The 21,673-nt window shown below is 39.5% G+C and overlaps 1 protein-coding gene across 2 annotated transcripts in view; it reads right to left on the bottom strand.

The window, feature by feature from the left end:
- Positions 1–21,439, bottom strand: part of MAOB (monoamine oxidase B) — a 152,884-nt gene extending 131,445 nt beyond the window's left edge. For both annotated transcript variants that reach the window (XM_090263875.1, XM_090263874.1), the window contains exon 1: positions 21,263–21,439. In XM_090263875.1, the coding sequence (XP_090120001.1) occupies positions 21,263–21,308 (46 nt within the window). In that variant the 5' untranslated portion in view covers positions 21,309–21,439. The remainder of the gene's footprint in view (positions 1–21,262) is intronic.
- Between the last annotated feature and the right edge of the window lie 234 nt (positions 21,440–21,673).

The raw sequence follows: 21,673 nt of genomic DNA, 5'->3' as shown, positions 1-21,673 counted from the left end.
GCATAGAGTTTCACTTTAGGATGATGAGAAAATTCTGAAGCTGGACAGTGGCGATGGTTGCACAACAATGCGGATGTACTTAATGCTGCTAAATTGTACACTTAAAATGGTTCAAATGACATGTTTTTTTATTATATATATTTATCACAATAAAAGAAAAGAGTGGACTGGAGAGTGCTGGACTGAATGATGGGATGTAAATGAGCAGACTCTGGGAACTACTGTGGTCCATGTGAGGAACCCCAGATCAAGGACACAGTGAAGTGGACAGGTCTGAGCTATATTTTGAAAGTGGAGAATGTGGAGAAAAGAGAAACCTCATCCACTGTTGGTAGTATTGGAAATTAGTGCAGCCACTATGGAAAACAGTATAGAGGTTCCTCGAAAAATTAGAAAGTATCTAGTATCTAATATCCAAAAATAGACCTTGAAACAAGGAGTTGGAAGGTGATCTCAAGAAGTCATAGTAGGCTCTGGGGGTTTGAGTCAAGAGAGATAAGGTAGGCAATAAGAGCTGTAGTACCAAGCAGGCTACCAATGTGGGCACAGGATCTCAATCCCACTGGGGCCCTCTGAGAGACTGTGTGGAACTTGCCTCAATGATTCCAAATAAGAAGTGAGGAAACTGGGTTATTTATCCTGTCAGTCCTAAGTAACAGCTATTCCTGGGGACGTTAACCACAGCCCACTGCTTGTCTGTCCTGGACGGGAGGCAAGAAGGGCTCCATTGGCCAGAGAAAGCCCTCAGGCAAAGACTTGCAGCAGTCAGAAGTCATAAGTCTCTGTTTATGGGAATGGATGCCCAGGGGGAATGGCAGGAATCCTACAGTGTCTGCTACAAATGTCAAGGGTCTCAACTTGAAAACTGGTCTGAAAGTTGTTTTGTTTCCCAAAGCAGGGAACATTGGAGGTGAAGTAAGTAGGCAAAGTAGACTGAAGGAGCAGCTAGAGAGGCAGGAGGGAAACAGGGAACTTTGATCAGAAGGGATGTTTTAAAATGCCGAGTTAATATATAGCATGAGATGCTGGAAGATGTTTTCGTAGATTGTGGGAATTATTTTGGAAAACAATATTAGTTAACTAACTATTTATAGGGTCCAAACACCCTATACTACAAGGCTCAGAAGCCAAGGATGTAGAAAACAATATTTAACTAGACAAGTAACAGTGCGAGAGTAATATAAACCCTCAACCTGTGTTTCAACTCTTCATCATTTTCTGACTTTCCACATAATGTAAAGTTATACAAATCAAGACACTGCACATACTACTTTATAGGAAGGATGTATTTCTTGAGAAAGAAAACCTAATATTGCCTTTTTTATGCATACAAGAATTATGGGTAAACAAGGTCCCTTAAAAATATGAGGCAGATATTGTTACTATTTTTTGAATAAGAATTTTGTTTGTTCTTCACATATAGTTGCAATTATTTTAGCATGAAGACTGAGTAGGCTCTTAGTTTATGAATTACTCACAAACATAACTTTTCATTGTCATTAAATTACTCACAAACATCATTTTTCATTGCCATTGAAGTCTTCATCCACTATATTTGAAAAATACTGAAAAACAATGCCAAGATTTTGTACATAGGATGCATAATTTGAAGACTGGTTTAACTTCTAAGTGCTAATATTTTTTAAGTCTCCATTTTCTAAGAAAAGGTATTTAAACTTCTTAACAGACACAGACACTTAAATTCATTGTAAATTTAGAATTCATTAACACTTTTAATTTTAAAGATTTGTTTTAAACTTATTCTCAAGCAATCTTTAAACATGCAAACTCTTTTCAAAGGAATTCATTTTTAGGGCAGGAAGCCAGATTTAAAAGACATCTGTTTACTGAAATATAACTTTACTCTTTAATGATTTTACATTTTATTTTTTCCTTTTTATCGAATTTATTGGGTTGGCACTGTTTAACAAAATTATACAGGTTTCAGGTGCACAATTCTAAAATAAATCATCTGTACACTGTATTGTGTGTTCATCACCCCAAATCAAGTCTCTGTCCATCACCAGTTATCCCCCCATACCCTCCTTTAAAAGACTGCAATAGAAGAAAAAAATACTTTATAATTTTCATGAGCTTCTCACAGTTTTCTGTTCACAGACTAAAACCCAGAAATAAAGCAAGCATAAATTCCAAATGATTTTTCTTCTGCACACAAAATGTTTTTGCTTCCTTTACCTTACAGTCATTTCATCCTCTTAGTACTTTTCTCCATTCCTCAGACTTGTCCACTAGAAGCTCAATATTGTGGACTGGCATACTGATTTATCTACACAAAACTCAATTTCCCCATGGACACACATTGTCCTTGAAATCAGAGGGAAAGTAACAAAGGGAAAAAAGCAGATCACAGGCAGTATATTTTGATAACTTTTATCAACTAGGACCATGTGATTTCCTTTCAGACTCTAACCACTTCTACGTGCAGTCCATTTTCAGATGAAATAAAAGGCAAGTATGATATTCTAATTACCCCTCATAAAGCCAGGAATATCACACAGTAAGACTAAAAAAGCTAGCAGAGGACACAACATTTGGAAACCAAAACCAAAATGATTTTAGCATCCATTCTGAGTTACACCAAAGGTGAGCTATTTTAAAGGACACAAATGTTTCTTTCATTTAAAAAGTACATTTTTGTGCATGAGCCAGCAATTATTAGGCACCAGAAATATAATCTAACATGATTGCTTGTGTGTGTGTGCAAGTGTTAGGCTGCAACTGTTTCATGATTGAAAGAAACATAGAAGGCACTTGCTTCATATTTTCTAAATGAAAGACTAATAGCAGACAAAAATACATTGGCATGCTTCCAGTTAAGATTTTGGGTAGATAGTAAATGTAAGAGGCTGAATCACAGGATTAAAAACTAGCCCACAACTTCCTTTTACAGACGTTTCCATAATTAATGTGTTTTGTTTTGTTTTGTTTTGTTTTGTTTCAGTTAGAGAAGAGAATCCTCAAAGAATGTCATCACAAAACTAGTAGTCTAGCTCTACCTGGCTTGGTTTGATAGGCCTGAAAAGGACAGGATTTCTCTCTTTGTCTTTCTTTTCTTCTCTCTCTGAAATAGTATTGTCACCACTGGACTTCATATAATTCTGAATTATATACAGTCCCTGCCCTTCTCTATGCACTTCTAATCATCTTCAAGAAAATGAGCTGGTAAGGAAAGTCTGTCTTTGTTTCTAAGATGCTCTGCACTGCTGGACCCTAAGCACCCTACCTTGAGTACTCCCTCATTCTGATATACATTAATCACACAAGTCAGCAGTTGGGGGGTTGGTTACCCCTCCCAGTGATATGCTTATAATTTATTTATTTTTTTAATTTTATTATTTGGTTATTCAATTACAGTTGTCCCATTTTTACCTGATTGCTCCCCACTCCCAGCCCATCCCTTCTCCCACAATCATATCCCTCCCCGTTGTCCATGTCCATGAGTCATTCATATACGTTCCTTGACTAGACTCTTCCCTTACTTATCCCCCTTCTCTCCCTCCCCCCTCCCCCCTACTGACTACTATTCTAGTCTTTTCTTATTTAGCTCATTTGTTTGTGTTGCTCTTTAGTTTCCTGTATTGGGTGATATCATATGGTATTTTGCTTTCTTTGCCTGGCTTATTTCACTAAGCATATTTCTCTCTAGTTCCATCCATGTTGTCGCAAATGGCAGGAGTTCCTTCTTTCTCTCTGCTACATAGTATTCCATTGTGTAGATGTACCACTGTTTTTTGATCCACACATCTACAGATGGGCACTTAGGCTGTTTCCAGCACTTAGCTATTGTAAACAGGGCTGCTATGAACATAGGGGTGCATAAGTTTTTTTGAATTAGGGTTTTAGGATTTTTCAGGTATACTCCTAGCAGTGAAATCACTGGTTCAAATGGCAGTTCCATTTTTAGTTTTTGAGGTAATTCCATAATTTAAACAGACAGCTCTATTTAGAATCTTCAGAACCCAAAGCATAGGATTCCTGCCTTTCTTAGTCATTCTGAACTTATACTAAGTGGACAATGGTTTCCTCTGGCCAACTGTAAAACTAATAGCAGAATGCTAAAACTACATATATTAGCCTTTCCAGAAGGTATCCAGCCATGTAATATGAAAAATAGAGACATTTATTGAAGATACAAGGTATAAGAAATTGTACATAGGACAACGATGCCTCAGTTCCCTTCAAAGTAAGCACCTTGGGACCTCACACAGTTTTCTCAATCACCATCAGCTGCCCCATTGTATTTTCCTGAATCTTATCAATGGTCTGAAATCTATTCCTTTTAAAGGTGATTTTAGTTTTGGGAAAAGCCAGAAGTTGCAGTGCACCAAATCTGGGTTGTAGGGGGTGCTGAGTCACTTTGATGATTTGATGTTTTGCCAAAAAACTCTGCATGAGATGTGATGCATGAGCAGGTGCATTGTTGTGATGAAGCTGCCAATCACCTGCTACCCATAGTTGTGGCCTTCTGAATCATCTGAATAGTTTCCATACAGGAATGTTCAAGGTTAATGCAAAATTTCATGCAGATTGGTTGCTCTACTCACTCAATCATTGGAAGGTGATGGGCACAGTACACATGTTCACTCAACGGCATCTACCACCCCCACTGACTAGTACAGTGAAGTCATCCTTGTTTACTCATGTACATTCCAGTCCACTCTCCTTCACTGTCAGGTTACAACATTTTGCAAACCATTCTCATTAGGTTATATTGATGTTGCACAAACTGTTCACATTATATTAACAATGGCTGGACTTTTTCAGGACAGACCTCATATATGTGTAGGGGAACCTAAGAAAAAAACAGAATTATCTTCTGGAGGGCAGGCGCCTTGTAGTACAGGCTTCCTTGCTAGGTGAGTGTTCTAGGAACCTATCTGTATCAGTGTACCTGCTGGGGTTGTTGTCAGAGGCTGCATTCAGCTTCAGTGAATTCTTTTTAAGACTCTTTCAACCCATTTGCCCATTTCATGATGGGTGACTTCTGAGTGCAACTGCCCACACCACACTGAATGTTCAGCAGTTTTTGAGCCAAAACAGCATGACCCTTGAGCAACTATTTTTTGTTCCCCTGATTGAAAAGTCCTCAAAGGGAAACGTTTTGCCAACAGGGAAGAGGTGAAACAAAAAGTGACAGAAGGACTAAAAAGGCATCAAAATCAATGAGTTCTGAAACTATTTTAAGCAGTGGGGAAAAGTCTCAATAGATGTATTGTATCAAATGGAGAGTACTTTGAAAGTGATTGAAGTTTAAATGTGTAAGAATAAATACACAATTTTTAATAAATAAATTCAGTTTTGGGGTCCCATATATTATATTTATTATATTTTATTATATTATTATTTTTTCCTGGCCCTTAAATCATTTGATGAATTAAATAGAGGATCATATCTCTGGACATGCCAATTCAAAATGTTATGACTCAATACTCTCCCTAGGCCCTTTTGGTTTCTTGCATCCTAAAAAATTCCAAGTCTTTTCATGGTGTCTACCTCAAACTTACTGAAGTTTCATGGTCACTACACATTCTGACATGCCAGACAAATGTTGTTCAATCATTGTATGTCTAGATAGGGTCCATGGTAAGCATTCTTTGAGACAGATTTTCATATAGAAGATTTATATGGGTTCAATACATATAAAGCAGGAACAAAAGCAGGATTGAGCAGGCGGAGGATATGAACTCAGACACAGTCACAACGGAGGCCTCGGCAAATCCTACAAAGAGCTCCAGAGCTAAGATGATCCTTCAGAGTTGTCATGAATCGAGAAAGGGGGCCAGGCCTCTATTCCTACATATATGTTGCAGGGTGTCCCCAGGGAAGTCAGCTCCTCTCAGTCAAGGGCAATTTCCAGAGAGGGGCTCAGCTGTGAACCAGCAGCAGCCAACTTTCTCCGGATATGGGGGACTAACTGTCCCGAAGAGAGGTAGGTAGTCAACTACAGCATCCACTACACTGTCATTTTAGGGCTAACAGTCAAAGAAGTGAAACTGAAATTTTAGTGCCCTGTGTATATTACAGCAGTGGTCTCCAATCTTTTTGACTCCAGGGACCGATTTCGTGGAAGACAAGTGTTCCACAGATGAGAGGAGGGGAAGAGGGGACAGGTGGTAATGCAAGCGAAGCTTTGCAGGCTTGCTACCGCTCACCTCCTGCTGTGCAGCCCAGTTCCTAATAGGCCGCAGCCCAATGTCAGTCCTTGGCCTGGAGGTTGGGGATCCCTGTTCAAAGCATAGATTTGAGTTTCAACCACTTAAGTTATATTTTAAAGGGGATTATTTAAATTAGCTGATTAACTTTCTAATAATTCCTATCACCAAATCATTCTTCAGATCCTTTAAGGCCCTGAAGTGAAGCTGTTATCCTTCTCTCCTCTGTCATCTGAACCAAATGAAGTCTATTTGGATTTTTTCCCACCACCCCTCAGCACTTGCCTGTATGTACCTCCTCCCTCTGCTTGATGTGCCCTTCCATATGTATATCCCCACACTTAGCCCAATGTTTCGTAAATAGGACACGTGATAAGGGTATATTGAATAAAGAAATCAATCAATCATCAACATATGAGCAAATGTGATTTCTTTTTCTTCCCTGAAGACACAAGATAGGAAAACACATTTGATGAACAAGTATAACTCATTTGAGTGTACACCTTTGTGTATGCTTATCATCAGTGCTTAACAAGGACTATTTGATTTTGACTAACTAGTATAGAATAAAAGGGCTATTCTCAAAGTCAACTGTATCTTAACTGGACTCCTAAATAAATTAAAATCTATCATAGGGTTTGAATGCAAACGAGAGAGGAAATTAAAATGTAAACAGGAAGCAGCTGTTACAATAGACTGTGGACAAAGGCTATAGTCATGTCTTATCTAGATGGGTAAAAATAATCATAGAAAATGATTTGTTACAGGGCTGTTTTCTGTGTTGAAAAACAACAGAATTATCTAATTAATGATGTTAAACCTCTAGAAGCACAGCATGAACAGCATCCCAAAATTTTAAAGTATTATAAAAAAAATAGCCTTGGCCAGTGTGGCTCAGTTCGATGGGTGTTATCCTGCAAACTGAAAGGTCATGGGTTCGATTTCCTGTCAGGGCACATGTCTGAGTCACATAACCAAGCACTGTTTCTCTCTCACATTGATGTTTCTCTCCCTCTCTCTCTCCCTTCCTTCCTCTCTTTCAAGAATCAATAAAATAAAAAAATGTTTTAAATAAAATTTAAAATCTTTATACATAAAGTAATATAAAGTTATCAAGATTGTATAATAGAAGAGCATCTAAGACATAACTAAACATTCATAATATGCTATAATTAATTTAAAAGGTTACCAGCGATGTCATAAATACAAAGGATGGCTCCCAAAAATAAAATATAGGTGGCAATAGTAACAGTGGTTAGTTTTTTCTAAGATAAATTATGAATAATTTTCATTTCCTTTTTGCCTTTTTCTCTAATTTACACATTTTCACATTTCTGAAATTCACATTATTGAAAAAATATTCCCACCTCTACACAAAAGAATCCTTAATCTATAAATCACCAAGAAGGAACATGATTTCATCTTTCATTTATATGAGTGGTGTTTCTTCTTAAAATTTCTGAGGGAATCTTGGTTATTAATTTGGTTATTAATTCCTCACTGTAGCCTGCTTTATCTGAAAAATAGGTCATATCGGATAACAAAAAATCTTCCACAGAGCCTGTTGCTCTTTCCAGCAGAAAACTGGAAAATAAGTCCCCCCCAAAAGAGGTAAAATTAAAAATATAATTATAAACACACAGTTTAAGACAGAAACACAACTGGGATCACAGGAATAAAAAGTAGCTCCAACTCCAAAAGATGAGGTCAGGATTCCAAATTCAATACAAAATAATTATTAGAAATGTTTTCAAGGTAAACAAAAAGGCAGGATTATTTAGGCTGGAAGGAGAGCAAATAAAACTACAGACCTAATAGGTCACCTTCACCATTATGCAATCCTGACAAATGATAATGATGAGGCTAGAGTGAGAATTGGCCTTGGTAAGAGGTGACTAAACATAAGACGATCAAGAGCTTAAACTTCTGACATGATGTGGAAACTAACTAGAATATGACATTTAAGATGCTATTAAATGGAGACTGTGGTAGCATGACTAATATTTGAAAGGTCAGACCTAACCATAGATGCTTTCTGATTGTGCGCTCTCTCACAAAACAACAGGTTTCAATGAGAACTTTTATATAACACACAGGATGAACCGTTCGCTTCATGTTTGAGATTGTCCAAGATGTGTTTGTCATTTTATAAACTGGATCAAAGCCCTGAGGAAGAAGAGCTCTGATTTTATTTTTTTAGGCAAAAATTTAAATATTGTCAAGTCCTTTAATTCTAATGATAAAACTTTAATGAAAAACATTAATTTTTTGTGATACTTCTTTTCTAGGTGGGCTCTCAGCAAAACAGAAGAAAGCACAGCATGCCTTTGAAGACCTTCTTCCCATTCTTGCCTCCCCTCTGTCCCTGCCTCTTGCAACCTGTCTTGAGGGTCGAGATAACCCAATTCATTATAATCAGCTGATCACCTCTCAGCCTTTTCCTGAACTTCTACATATCTTGTGGTGTCCCTGACTTTCAGGTGCCCCTCTTTCGCTTGTCAGGTACACAGCTGCTCACCTTATCTTTATAGCATAAATTTTCAATGGCTCCCTAGTTCCAACCACAGAAAAATGTAACTATTACCTTTGCTTTTCATTTTCTTTCTTTTTTTTTTTTTTTACTGTGTGGTTGCCTCTCATTTGCGCCCCAACTGGGGACCTGACGTGCAACCTAGTCATGTGTCTTGACTGGGAATCGAACCAGTGACACTTGGCTCACAGGCCGATGCTCAATCCACTGAGCCACAGCAGCCAGGGCTTACCTTTTCTTTTCAATGTGTCATCATTTGATACAGCCCTCTTTCTATTAACTTTATTACCCTTATCTCCCCATCCTATTATGCTAATCTTGCTGGGCTTTCTATCTTCATATAAATAAAATAAAATGTTACTTAGGGCTTGTGTCTCTATGATTTATATTATTCTTCTAAACTTTAAAGCCTGTCTCTTCTTGTCTACGCACCCAAATCTTATTTGTTCTTCAAGACCCATTAAAGTCCTGGCCAGTGTAGCTCAGTGGAGCTTCATTCCTTAAAATGAAAGGTTGTAGGTTTGATTCCCAGTCAGGGCACATGCCTAGGTTGCAGTTCAGTCCCCTGTTAGGGTTCATGTGAGAGGTAATCAATTTATGTTTCTCTCCCACATTTATATTTCTCTCTCTGTCTCCCTCCCTTCTCCTCTCTCTGAGATCAATAAGCACATTCTCAGATGAAGATACATATTTTAAAAGATATGCTTGAATTCCATTATTTATAGAGCAAGAGCTGAGCAGACTTTTGGGATACCTTCGATAATTCAATTTGTAGTCACTGTCAGCCATGACAGTAATGTCAAGTGGCATGATGCCCAGGATTGAGGTAATGGGGTGTAATGGGAATGTACTGCAGGATATGCCCAGATCACCCAAAACTGCAAGTCTGGACACTTGGACAAAGACTCCATCTGTACACTGATATGAACATGACCATCACCCATGGTGGGCTATAAGAACCCAAAGATTCGACCATTTCCTCAAGCTTGGCTGTACCATGGGTCACGCTCAGGGCCCAAGAGGACTTCTCCACCAGAAGTGTGGTGTCACTGCAGCCACCTGGCTTGCAACCAACACACACATCTCCATCTGCAGAGACCTCCAATAACCAGGACTTTGTGCCAGATGCTCACTCTGTTTGCTCTATCCAGTAAGCACCCCATCCCCCTATTTTGTGTGTAACCTGTGTATAACTCTATTGGCTTATTGGAGAGGTCCCCCTTAATAAACCTGGCATGGTGAAAAGACACAGAAGTGTGTCAGTAGCTCCTTTTGGGGATGCTCCCTTGCTCACTACACACTCCCTGAATGAGACCTTCTCCAGCTACTTGAATTTTCAATGATGTCTTCTATCCATTGGGTCCCACAGTACAGAACTCAATTACATATTAGTATTAATGGTTCCTTATGTGCTGGTCTGGTTTCCTAAGGTAAGAATTTGGTCTTACCCTTTTTCTATACCTTCCTTCAGTTAATAAATGTATGCTGGCTTTTATCAACATTGCATACTGGGACTTGGTTTTCTATAGTACCTTTTTTACTGAGTTAACCGAGGAGGATGAAGATGGATCCATTTTGTGAATATGAAAGTAGAATGTAGGAACAGTGTTTTCAAAGTATTAGTGATTTTTACCTTCTACTCAGCATCATTTGGTCATGTTCTTGTTTTAATTGCACTTCCTCATAAATTTGGGGTTCATCCTCAGAATAGTAGCTTTATTCAAAAGAAGTGGCTATGAGTCCTGGAGCTAGCCTTTCGGCCTCTCAGGCCTGTTTTTCCTTGGACAGAAAACCAGGCGTTCTCACTAGTAGCTAAAATTTCTGGAGATGCTTTCATCATCTTCAGTCACCCATGATTCTACTAAAGCAAACCATTTTTTGCCTCAGAAGAAGTTTATGTGCTTTGGATGTTCAAAATCAGGAAAGACTTTTATACCATTACACTCCCTCTATTAAGGGAAATAATGACTTTTGTGCAGAGACATTACTAAAAAGCTAAGGCCAGCAAACTTGGGCCCTTCCAAAAATTGTAATACTACTCACTTAACCTGAGTAGATCTCCAGAGAATTATTTTATGGGGATAAAAACACTCACTCTGAATATAGCTTCTCGATTTGGCTCATTTATTAGACTTAGAAGAATATTCAGTCCTGTACATTTCCAGGATCCCCTCCATTAAGTATTATCAGTTCACTGGTAAAAATAACATATTAAACATTTATTGAGCATTACAGGAGTTAGCCCCAGGACCATCACTCCACTTTATAAATGAGGACCTGGAGGCTGAAGAAGTAGGAGCCCAAGCTCCAGTTAGGGACATTGGTGGGATCTGAACCATTTCGCTTCTGTGTTACCCTCCTTCCTACAGGAGGTGAAAGGTTCACTCCATTTTTTCAATAGGTTTCTGGTTGTAGAGCTTACCTTTTCTGGGTCCAAAGCCTGAGAAGACCCATGGTCATGATCAAGGGACTCTACCAACTTAATTCAATTTCTGGGGCTTAAGTGGCCTGGGTTCCTTTCTAAACAGCAGAGATAGAGAAATAAATCATACAAAGTCCCAGAATTTGGTCAGCCTACGGTCAGGTGAGGGATTACAGATGTTTAAACTGATAATTTATATGAGATTTAGTAACAAGAGATATACATGGAGCACTGCTAAGGCTATAAATACAATGCCATCAAATCTAAAGATGAAACTGAAGGTTCACATGCAATGGCATACATGTCATTTGTCCCAGATCTGACTGACATGTGTCATTATCCTACGATCTTGTCACCTGTAATAATTTAGTATTCACTAATTTTAAATGTTATTTAAACTATAGATATTCTAATTCAATGTACATATCTATATGTAGTTTGAATCATGACAGGAATAAAGAAATGTAACATTAGAATTTGGTGATAACATACTATTTGTCATTATTGATACCTGGATAAATAATACTTGACACTAAAACATTATAAGTACTTTACTACGTCAATGGAACATGCAAGCACTACTGAGGTCCAAGATGTTAGATAAGTAAGTTAGAAACTAAATTATCTCTTCAAGTTCACTGGATAAATTTGACCCAGAAGTCACTTGTGTATTTATTGTCAAAACTGCAAGAATAATTAAAACAGTTGAGATTTCAATTATAAGCTATAGTTATGGTTTTAAACAACTTTAATGATATAAATATCAGTTGTATAAGGTAACCACTTTATTAAAATCCTCTCGATGCATATTTGCAGTCATGTGAGTGCGAACAAATGATACCCAAACATATTATAAGTTTCTGTTATGAAGGAAATGGCTGATCTGAAAATTGCAAAGGGTAAGAGTCTGGAACTAGCTGCTCCTGTAATTACATTCTCACAAGGTGTAGAAGAAACTCATTAGGGAAATAAAAGTTAAATTGAGTAATATTGAGGTGATCCTAGTATTAACACTAAATGAATTAGAAATCTTTATATAGATATGTGTTCTGCATTTAAATTTTTTGACATATTTATCTCTTAAATATAATAAAAATAATTAGAGTTTAAGCTTTTTCTTTAAATTTAGCTTCTGGCATTCTTACATCATCTATAACACATTAGAAATTCATATCCAAGCCAAGAAAGCAAGGCTGAGATGTGGTATCCCTGTTACATGATAATATTTCATGTGTGTGCATGCACATTCACAGACACTAGCCACTTCCTCAACCTAAAGTTTGACAGTGGAGTCAGCTGGCACACTGGCACTTCAGACCTACTAGTGGTTGGTGGTTATTCTACCCGCCCAATTAACAATAATAGCAAACATCTGTGTGCTTGCCAGATGCTAAGCCCCACTCCAAGCACCTTACATGCATTTTCTAATTCTCTCAACCACTTTTGAAGTAGATACCATTATTATTCCTATTTTCTAGATAAGAATACCAAGACAAGGAAAGGTTACTGACTTTACTTAAAGTGGCACAGCTAGTAAGCAGTGGAATAACGGTAGACACCAAGTTCTTAACCTTTATGCTCTAGCACTTCTCCTGATGACAGGAAGCCTCAACCTTAACACTTGGGCTGAGGAGAAAGAAACTGTCACTATTGATAACAGCCAAGCCAAGCCTTAAGTGTGCCCTGGTGACCTCTGAGAATGTATAAGCACCTAGAAACTGTGATTCTAGTAGCACCTGGCTCTGCCTTCATGGCCTACCAAGCAGCTCCCCCACACACACCAGTGTAGTAAAATTAAGCAGAAGGAACAAGGCTTTATCATTCTAAACCCTCCCGGAGCTGCTGTGAAAAGTCAAGTTCCTAACACCTTGTTCAGCATGTAGACAGTGCTTAACATGCCACCTTTACTTATTATTTAATAATTAATATTAATTAATAAATAATATTATTTAGTAAAATTAATATCATTTATTATTAATATATTTGTTATTTATTGTAATTAAGAGAGTCAGGTGGCTGAAGTGAAGACCAGGTCAGAATCAGAATTAGAGCTGGTGATGGTGAAAGACATATTTCAAGCTTTCAAAATGTCCCCTGATGAGGAACACAGTGGATCCCAGAACTGCATGAGCTTCTCAGGCTCCTCACTGGATGAAATAAAGGGATAGTGTGGGGCAGGATGCAACTAGAACCAGGCAGGTTCCTGTTGATGACTGCACATATACCTCAAATCTCGTTGCCGCCTTATAAATGCCTCACAGCAAGAAAAATCATTGGTTGGTGAAAAGGAAGACATGATTACACAGAAATATCTGCTTCTACTCCCATAGATTTCAAAAAAAAACAAAAAACCCTAGAAGCTAAACAAGGATAGATTTTCCAAAAAGGTACAAGCTGAGCCCATAATGACCTCCATGTACAGTCCTTCATGTACATTTTATCTGATCCTAGCACAATATATGGTCGTTCATGTTCATCCTTTCTAATTCTATGTCATAAAGGTATTTAAAGTCTCATCATAAAGGTGAGGCAGCTGAACAAAGAAGTTATAGAACTTTAAAGTGACATACAAGTCAATACAGAAAATGGGATTGACAATGCATCTGTTTGACATCACAGTACATATATGTTCTTTTAACTTTGCCATACAGGTTCTCTATATCCTCTCTTTGAATGGGATACCCAAATTTCCAAGCACTTCTACACAATTACTATTTTTAAAAACATTCAGGTGGGTTATGGGAGCCCAGGGATGTTCTCCATCTTTTTCCATCCAAGATGAAGAGGTGGTTTTACCACTAACACATGGTTCATATCTGCACCATGTCCCTCACTCAACTCATGATCCCTTGTGGGCCATCTCTGACACTCCCTGTCCAGACCACACCTGCCAGCTTGTAGCAAGCTTGCTCTTCTGGCCGCACAGATGACCTGCCATGTGTAGCTTACAATTTTGGAAGCTGGCTCCAACTTTTTCAGGATCTTCGCCAAATGCTTGCCACATTCAGATGGCTGAATCTCCTCTGTCAAGCTTAACAGACACTTTCTTCTCCTTTCTGCTTCAAGTTTCCCTTTTTATTAGATTTTATTTTGAGGATTGCGCAAGATTTTATAGAGAGGATTGAACTGAGCATTGGAACAGAAACAATGTGCTGTGGTCCAGTTCCATCTGGAAAATGCAGCTGCTCTGCCAAGACTCCAGAGATAATCTGCTCCTTGGGTGAAAGATGTATCAGAAGGTTTGCATCTAGATTCCACACATATTTCTAAAAAGCTGTTTCACAATTTTCTTGGAATTTTTCAAGCATCAAAAAACAAAGTTATACATTAACCAGACATTCCCCCCCCCCACAGCTCTACTTATCTCAATGGGAGTGACTAAAACTTGCTGACAGCTTTAAAAATCTATTAGCACATGCACATGATCAGAATGTACCAAACGTAATGATTAACAAAGTTTAAAAACAAGAATCAAATTCAGACACTCTTAAATGTAAATCATTGGGTCATTCACCTAACTAATTCTAAAATTCTGATTTTACCATGTTTCTTATTCTTAACATGATTTGGAAGGAAATGCATTGAAGTGAATTTCAGATCCAATCAATTGCTACTTCATTGCTAAAAAGTTAAAGTTAATTAATTTGACATAGTTATTGAGTACTAACTGGGCCAGAGCTTTGGAGCTGAGGGTTGGGGGTCCTCTGGGGATGAAAAAAAGATACCTTTCTGGGATCCAGAGGCTTACAGTCTAGTGGAAAAGAAAGATATTGAATATACATACAGGCATACCATGGACATATCTTGGGTTTGGTTCCAGACCACCACAATAAAGCAAATATGGCAAGAAAGAGAGTCAAACAAAGTTTTTGGTTTCCCAGCACATATAAAAGCTCTGTTTATGCTATACAATAGCATAAGTGCTAAGTGCACGGTAGCATTATATCTTTAAAAACAACCATATTTTAATTGGAAAGTACTTTATTGCTAAAAAATGTTAACCATAACCTGAGCTTGTTGGAAAAATAGTGCCCATAAACTTCCTTGATGCAGGATCACTACAAACCTTAAATTTATTAAAAAACACACTATCTGTAAAGCACAATAAAAAAAAGTGCAATAAAATAAAGTATGTATGTAATTACACTAACAAGTGAACAACTGAAAACTCATGGAAAGAACAAAGTGGCAGAGGAGAGTTAAACAGAAGCATGTAATCCTATCTAGAGGTAGGGGTGTTCAGGAAGGCTACCCTGGGAAATGATACCTGAGCTAAGATCTGAAGTTCACAAAGTGTTTTCCATTTTCTCAGTTTCCTCATCTGTCTCATCAAACTATGGAAAATAACTAAATATCTTCCTTCATGTGGTGGAAGTAAGCACCCTCTCTTCTAGTTCTGTTTTGGCCTCCTCTCTTCCCTTTACACTCTTGGTATGGGTCATTTTATTAACTTCAGTGGCTTCAACTAAAACTTCTCTGTAAACCCAACTTCTTCCTTGCATTTCCACCTGCTAGACATCTTTCCCTGGGTGTCCTTCCAGCACCTCCAACTCCAGATGTCCCATCTTTCCCCAAAACCTGTTATCCTTTTCCTAACGTGGTTCTTTTCGCCAACACTGTCACTTGACACATGTCACTTTATGAGAGAAAAAATCCTCAGTGTCCATTCAATGACCACAAAAAGAACTAAACATTTTGAGGTGACATACAAGACTTCCCACAATTCATCCCAATTGACCTTTGTACTTTGGTCTCCTACCAGACCCCCCAACTCTCCACATTGAAGTTCTCAAGGTTTCCTAAACATGCTACCATTTTCTTTTAACATATCTGTGATTTTTTAAATCAATTACTTTTTAAAAAATTATAGTTGACATACAATATTATATTAGTTCAGGTGTACAACATAGTGATTATATTTATATACTTTCCAAAATGATCACCATGATAAGTCTAGTAACCACCTACTACCATACAGTTATTATGATATTAGTAACTATATTCCCTATGCAGTACATTATATCCCCATGATTTATTTATTTTATAACTGGAAATGCATTAATACCATTCTCCTTTTTTGCACATCTTTCCATCCTCCTCCTCTCTGAAGCTGTTCCTTAGCTTAAAATTCTTTCTTCATCTAGTCCTCTGGTGAATTCATATTCATTCTTTAAGACCTACTTCAACTGTCACCTCCTCTGTGAAGTCTGCCCAGTTTTTCCCACACAGAGTTCAACTTTCTCTCCAATCACTTTCTCTAGAACTTTTTGTATGCCCTACTAAAGCATCTATCTTCATAGATCATTTATATTAATTGTTCATGACTCTGCTCCCCACATCAACTTTGAGCTCCCCAGAGACAATGGCCCTGTATAATTTACTTTTCATTTTCTTTGGTATAAAATGTGCAACAGGAAGTAAATGTTCATTGAATGAATGAGTAATTAATTAATTAATTAATGGATCCTTCTTGTGGCATGTACTACATTCTACCTTATATTGTCTTTGTTTGGGTTTCTCATCTCTCTTCCTGGATTGACAAATATCCATAGCAGTCACAATATGAACCATCCTTGCATGCCCTACCTCACCTTACCCTAATGTTTACTGTTTGAATAAATGTGCAAAACTTTTGTAGAACTTGTGTCATAAGTCACAATTAAAAAACTATCTTCACACTCATTGCTTCATTTGATCTTCACAATGACCCTGTAATCTAGCCATGAAAAATTGGTGTTATTCTCATGTGGCAGATAAAGCAATTGAATAAAGCCCTGGAACCCTGCTTTCTTGGTTTTTAGAACAGTGCCTATTCAATGTCTTGTTCTTGAGAAAAGGAAGATCTGCTCAGCAGTCCCTGGTTTTGAGAGTTTGAGGATGAATATAGAGATTCACCACCTTTTGTAAAAATAGCTAAACCCATATCTATCCTTCCCATATGAGTTCAACGTAAATAACTTGAGTGAGCTTGAAGGTTTAGAATATGAATCAGAAAGGGCAAAATAAAAGGGGTAATGGAAAAACCTGAACCCTTTAGATATACTTTGGACAAAAAAAGACTTTGGGGGCCTGAAAAGAGAACCTTTAGCTTCCATAAGATGGGGTGCTTTGCAAGGCAGTATCAAGAAGTACTTAATACTTTCTAAATCACCTAGATTCATAGCAGCACTATTTACAATAGCCAAGTGCTAGAAACAACCTAAGTGCCCATCTGTAGATGAGTGGATCAAAAAACTGTGGTACATTTACACAATGGAGTATCCTGTAGCAGAAAGAAAGAAGGACCTTCTACCATTTGCAACAACATGGATGGAACTAGAGAGAATTATGCTTAGCGAAATAAGCCAGGCAATGAAAGAAAAATACCATATGATATTACCTAATACAGGAGACTAACGAACAACACAAACAAATGAGCAAAATTGAACCAGAGGCATGTAAACAAGGAGTAGACCAACAGTGACAAGGAGGGAGGTGGGAGGGAAAGAAGAGGGGTAATAAAGGAAAGGTCTAGTCAAAGAACATGTACAAATGACCCATGGACATGGACAATGGTGTGGGGACAAACTATGGGAGAAGGGGTGGGCAGGGTGTGGGGAAGCAATGGGGAAAAAAGTGGGACAACTGTCATAGAAAAACAAACAAGTAAAAATTTTTAGTGGAAAAAATGAAAGCAAAATAAATTAATAAATGAGCTAGGAAATACACCCCCCCAAAAAAAAACCCTCACATGTAAGAAAGTGAATAAAAGATAGTGTAAAGCATGGAAATGCAATTTTGGTGAATATTAGAAGGACAAGGATTTTCCTTCACACTGTATATATTTCTCCCTACCTGGCATTCTGAAGAAGTAAGAAAGATATAAGGTTATTTGCATAAAACTAATAAGATCAGTTGTTCGTACAGGTTTTGTTGACCAAGACTTTGACTGGAACGTCATGCCTAAAGGAGACATGCTTGGGCTCTGGTTGTTACAAAAAGCCCTGAGGAACTGGGATTGACTTTTGAAGGTAATAAAAGCCCATGAGAAAAAAGGCCTGGTACCTTGGTTGGTTGTGTAGTCCATGGCAATATTTCCAGGGAAGGAATGTAGGTTGCTTTCCTGAAAGATGGCTAGAAGGAACCTTAAGGCACAATGGAAAACCTGAAGGACTTGGAAAAGACAGGTGTTTATAGGCAAGGCTGAATGCCAGATATGTGGCTCAGCCTCTGTGCCCTGAAGGGCAGACTAAAGGTCACCCTAACAGAGGCAGATCAAGGTTGGTTGAGGCCCTGGGAGCAGAAGAAAATATCGGGTCCCTTAAAAAAGAGGAAGAGACAGGGAAAAGAAAAATACACATTAACCATATTTTTAAATAAATAAAAAATATTTGCTCTGATGAACGATAGCGCAGCTGCATGGAGCCTATGCAGCATAGTATATGTATAGTATGCAGTATAGTAATGAAATAATGAAAATAAGCAAATAAAAACATACTATCAGGTTTTACTGCTGATTGTAAACTTGTAAGTAATTAAAATTGCACATATGAAACCAAACTTGGTGACATTAGAAAAAAGTGTAAAGTTGGGGTTTTGAGGGACCCTTCAGAAGTCGGGGTCTAGGGCGCGTGCCCCGTGCACCCACTGTTAAATCCGCCTCTGCACCCTAAAGGTTCCTTGTGTAAGTATCAGCAAAGCAGACTTAAAGATCATATGTGATCATTTGCTGCTCTTGTTGTGTTTATGCAAATGAACAGGATAAATTAAAACTGGACTTAACGCAGTCCCTTTAATGACAAGGAGGGTAAACTTAAGGAGAAAAATCATGATTCAAGGAAAATCACAATGCTCAGTGGTAGACTATAAACTAGTGCAGCTAACTGTCTCTAAAGTTTATTTCTATTTAAAGTTTGTTTTCATTTGAAAGTTAAATTAGGTCTGTGACATCATCAAAGATGCTTAATTTACAGGCAAGAAGAATGTCAAATGCCTTGCAACTAGATGTCTTCCCAATAAGACAGTCTCTCAGATCTAGAGACTGGTTTGTGGGCTATGTTGCATAAATTAACATGTGTGTTCTGTTTTCATAGGACATAAGTCTATGATCTCATCACCTGAGGGATTGTCTCTACATATAGGCCTCACTTAATCCTGTCTGCATGGCTGCCTCCTGAGACTCAACTGTTTGGCTGAACTAAGTGGATGGGCTGGTGAAGTATGGGGTGGTCTGTGGGCTTCACTTCAAAACTGGTTTCTCTTCTCTATCCTAATGGCTTGGACAGAAAGGGCTCAGAGGTCTGAGAGGGGAGGGAACCCTAAAATATTTCCCTCAGCCCAAATTAAGTGTAGTGGGCAAGAGGGCTTTGGACAGGTGTGACGTGCCTTGCACACCTTCCTCCAAAGAAGCCTTTTTTTTTCCCAATGTGGGACATTGAAAAATTAATCCCTGCCTTTTGTCATTGAGTGGTTATGGATTAACTGATGCCTTTTAACCCTGTTGCCAAATCTGTTGCCCCCAGAATACAACAAGGATGCCAGCCTATTAAACCGAGCATGACATTGTCTGGGGACAGCCAACTGACCTAGAGTTTGCAAGATCCTTCCCCATGTGAGAAGGTCACCCTTCCCTCCACATCCCCACTCTCATTAGGGATTTCTGGACCCAAGGGTAGGTAGGATGACGACCATGTCCAACTTGAAGCAGCTAGAGGAGCACGAGACCTTTGCCCATTGTCCTTTATAAGATTATAAAGGGTCTTAAGTCTGAGAAGGGGGAATTGTTACAGAGCAGGGGTCCCCACAAAAAAATAAACTAAATAAATAAATAAAACACTTAGGTAGATGTGCTTTTAAGCCTAATTTCTTCCAGGAGAGAAGATATCAAAAATGCTGAAAGAAAACTAAATCTATATAGCCTTGGTCCACCTCAGCATGCTGTTGTGTTTATTCATCTATGTTCCTGCAGCACCAAGCACATAGCCTGTCATGGGTGAGCTCAAGAGTGCCAGGATGACTGAAGTGGTAGCCTGAAATCTGACTCAAAGGTAAGGAAGGTTTAAGTGGAAGGAGGTGTCCAGGACCAGGGTCAGCACCCAACATCCAATGCCAAGTACAGCAGAGTCAGAGCACCTCTGTCCTGCTGACCTCACGGGGAGCAAGACCAACCCCTGCTCCTGAGATTTGATTAGAGCTAGTCTTAGCCATCACATCCATGGGTGTTCTAATTATTGCTCAAGCACCAGGAGGCCCTGGAAGTTTGGCCAAAGCATCCCCAAGGGTCTGTTAAACAGACTGTTCTGAAAGCATGGCTATTCCAACTGACCCCACGCCATATGATACGACTGACCCTCCTCAGAGGGTGGGGTCCCCCACTGACCTCATCCTTCCATCTGACTTCTGTCTTTGGGAGCCTTTGCTGTGCGAACAGCCACCCTCCCCCACCTTCATTCCTCAGAGAGTAGTCTCTTTCCCTATCCCTGCCAAATATGAGCTGGGTCAGAGAGAGCCAAGTTTTTCCACCACAGCCCTGCTGGGTTGTTTGGCTATCCTGTGCTGGTGAGGGGAAGAGGAGAGGATGAGAGAAACATTTGCCAAGAGAGCCCTGCAGACCCAGGTAGAGCCATGACAATCATGGAACCACAGAGAATTGGGGTCAGGAGTCCAATTCCCTTCTTTCTGAACTGGGAGCTGTTCAAGATCATTTTCCTGGTGTCAGGATAATACGTTGTGGTGCATGCCTGCTCCAAGAGTAGGTGTGGAGTGTTCAGGTCTGGTTGGAGCAAGTGATTGATTTTCGCTTGGGGCAAGTGACCGATCTTTGCTCTAACCCGAGGTAGGAGTCTCTCTCCTGCCCTCCCCCTTTCCCCTTGCTTCGAAAATCACAAGCACAGATTTGGCAGTTTTCCAGAGGAGAAAGTCAAAGCCCCATATCTGCAACAGACTTCCAGCCCCATGCTTCTGTCCAAAGGTCACCAAATCCTTCCCATAAGGAGAGTTCTTTGCGGCACTCTGGACACCCTAAATCCCCTCCCCGTGCACGGAGAATCTAAAGGCTTCTTGGCGCAATCCCCCCTCATGGCCGCCCTGCACGCCTCTGCTAGCCATCACATTCTCTGAGTGCAGGATCGGGAAGAAGGACTCGCAGCCACGACTGACCTGAGATGCCGCCCCCCACCACGACCACGTCGCATTTTCTGCTCATGGCGCTCGCCCCTCTCCAGGCCGCCCGGGTGCCCGCTGCTCCGGTCTGGGTCGTGGCCCTTGCCCGCAGTGCTGGCCGGAGCACTTCTGCCTTTGTCGAACCTCTAAATTGCCCGCCCAGGAAGCTGGGGAGCCGAGCCCCGCCCGTGGGTCTACGCCCTGGCCGGGTGGAGCGAGCAGCCAATGCTCCCGCCCTGCTCTCAGCTCAGACCTGGGGGAGGATGGGCTCCTTGGAGGAGAGGTCGCCTGAGGCCTGCAAAAGTCCTTCCCTGGAGCCACCACCCCTTGGTCCTCTGCACAGTATCTGCTTGAGGGTTTGGGAGGATAGCAGTTTGGGGTGTCTTCCTCCAGCGCTTCAATTACTCT

Source organism: Furipterus horrens, unplaced genomic scaffold, assembly GCF_987537825.1.
Source record: "Furipterus horrens unplaced genomic scaffold, mFurHor1.1.pri manual_scaffold_17, whole genome shotgun sequence".
Lineage (NCBI taxonomy): Eukaryota > Metazoa > Chordata > Mammalia > Chiroptera > Furipteridae > Furipterus > Furipterus horrens.
This window is presented reverse-complemented; position numbering and strand designations above follow the sequence as displayed.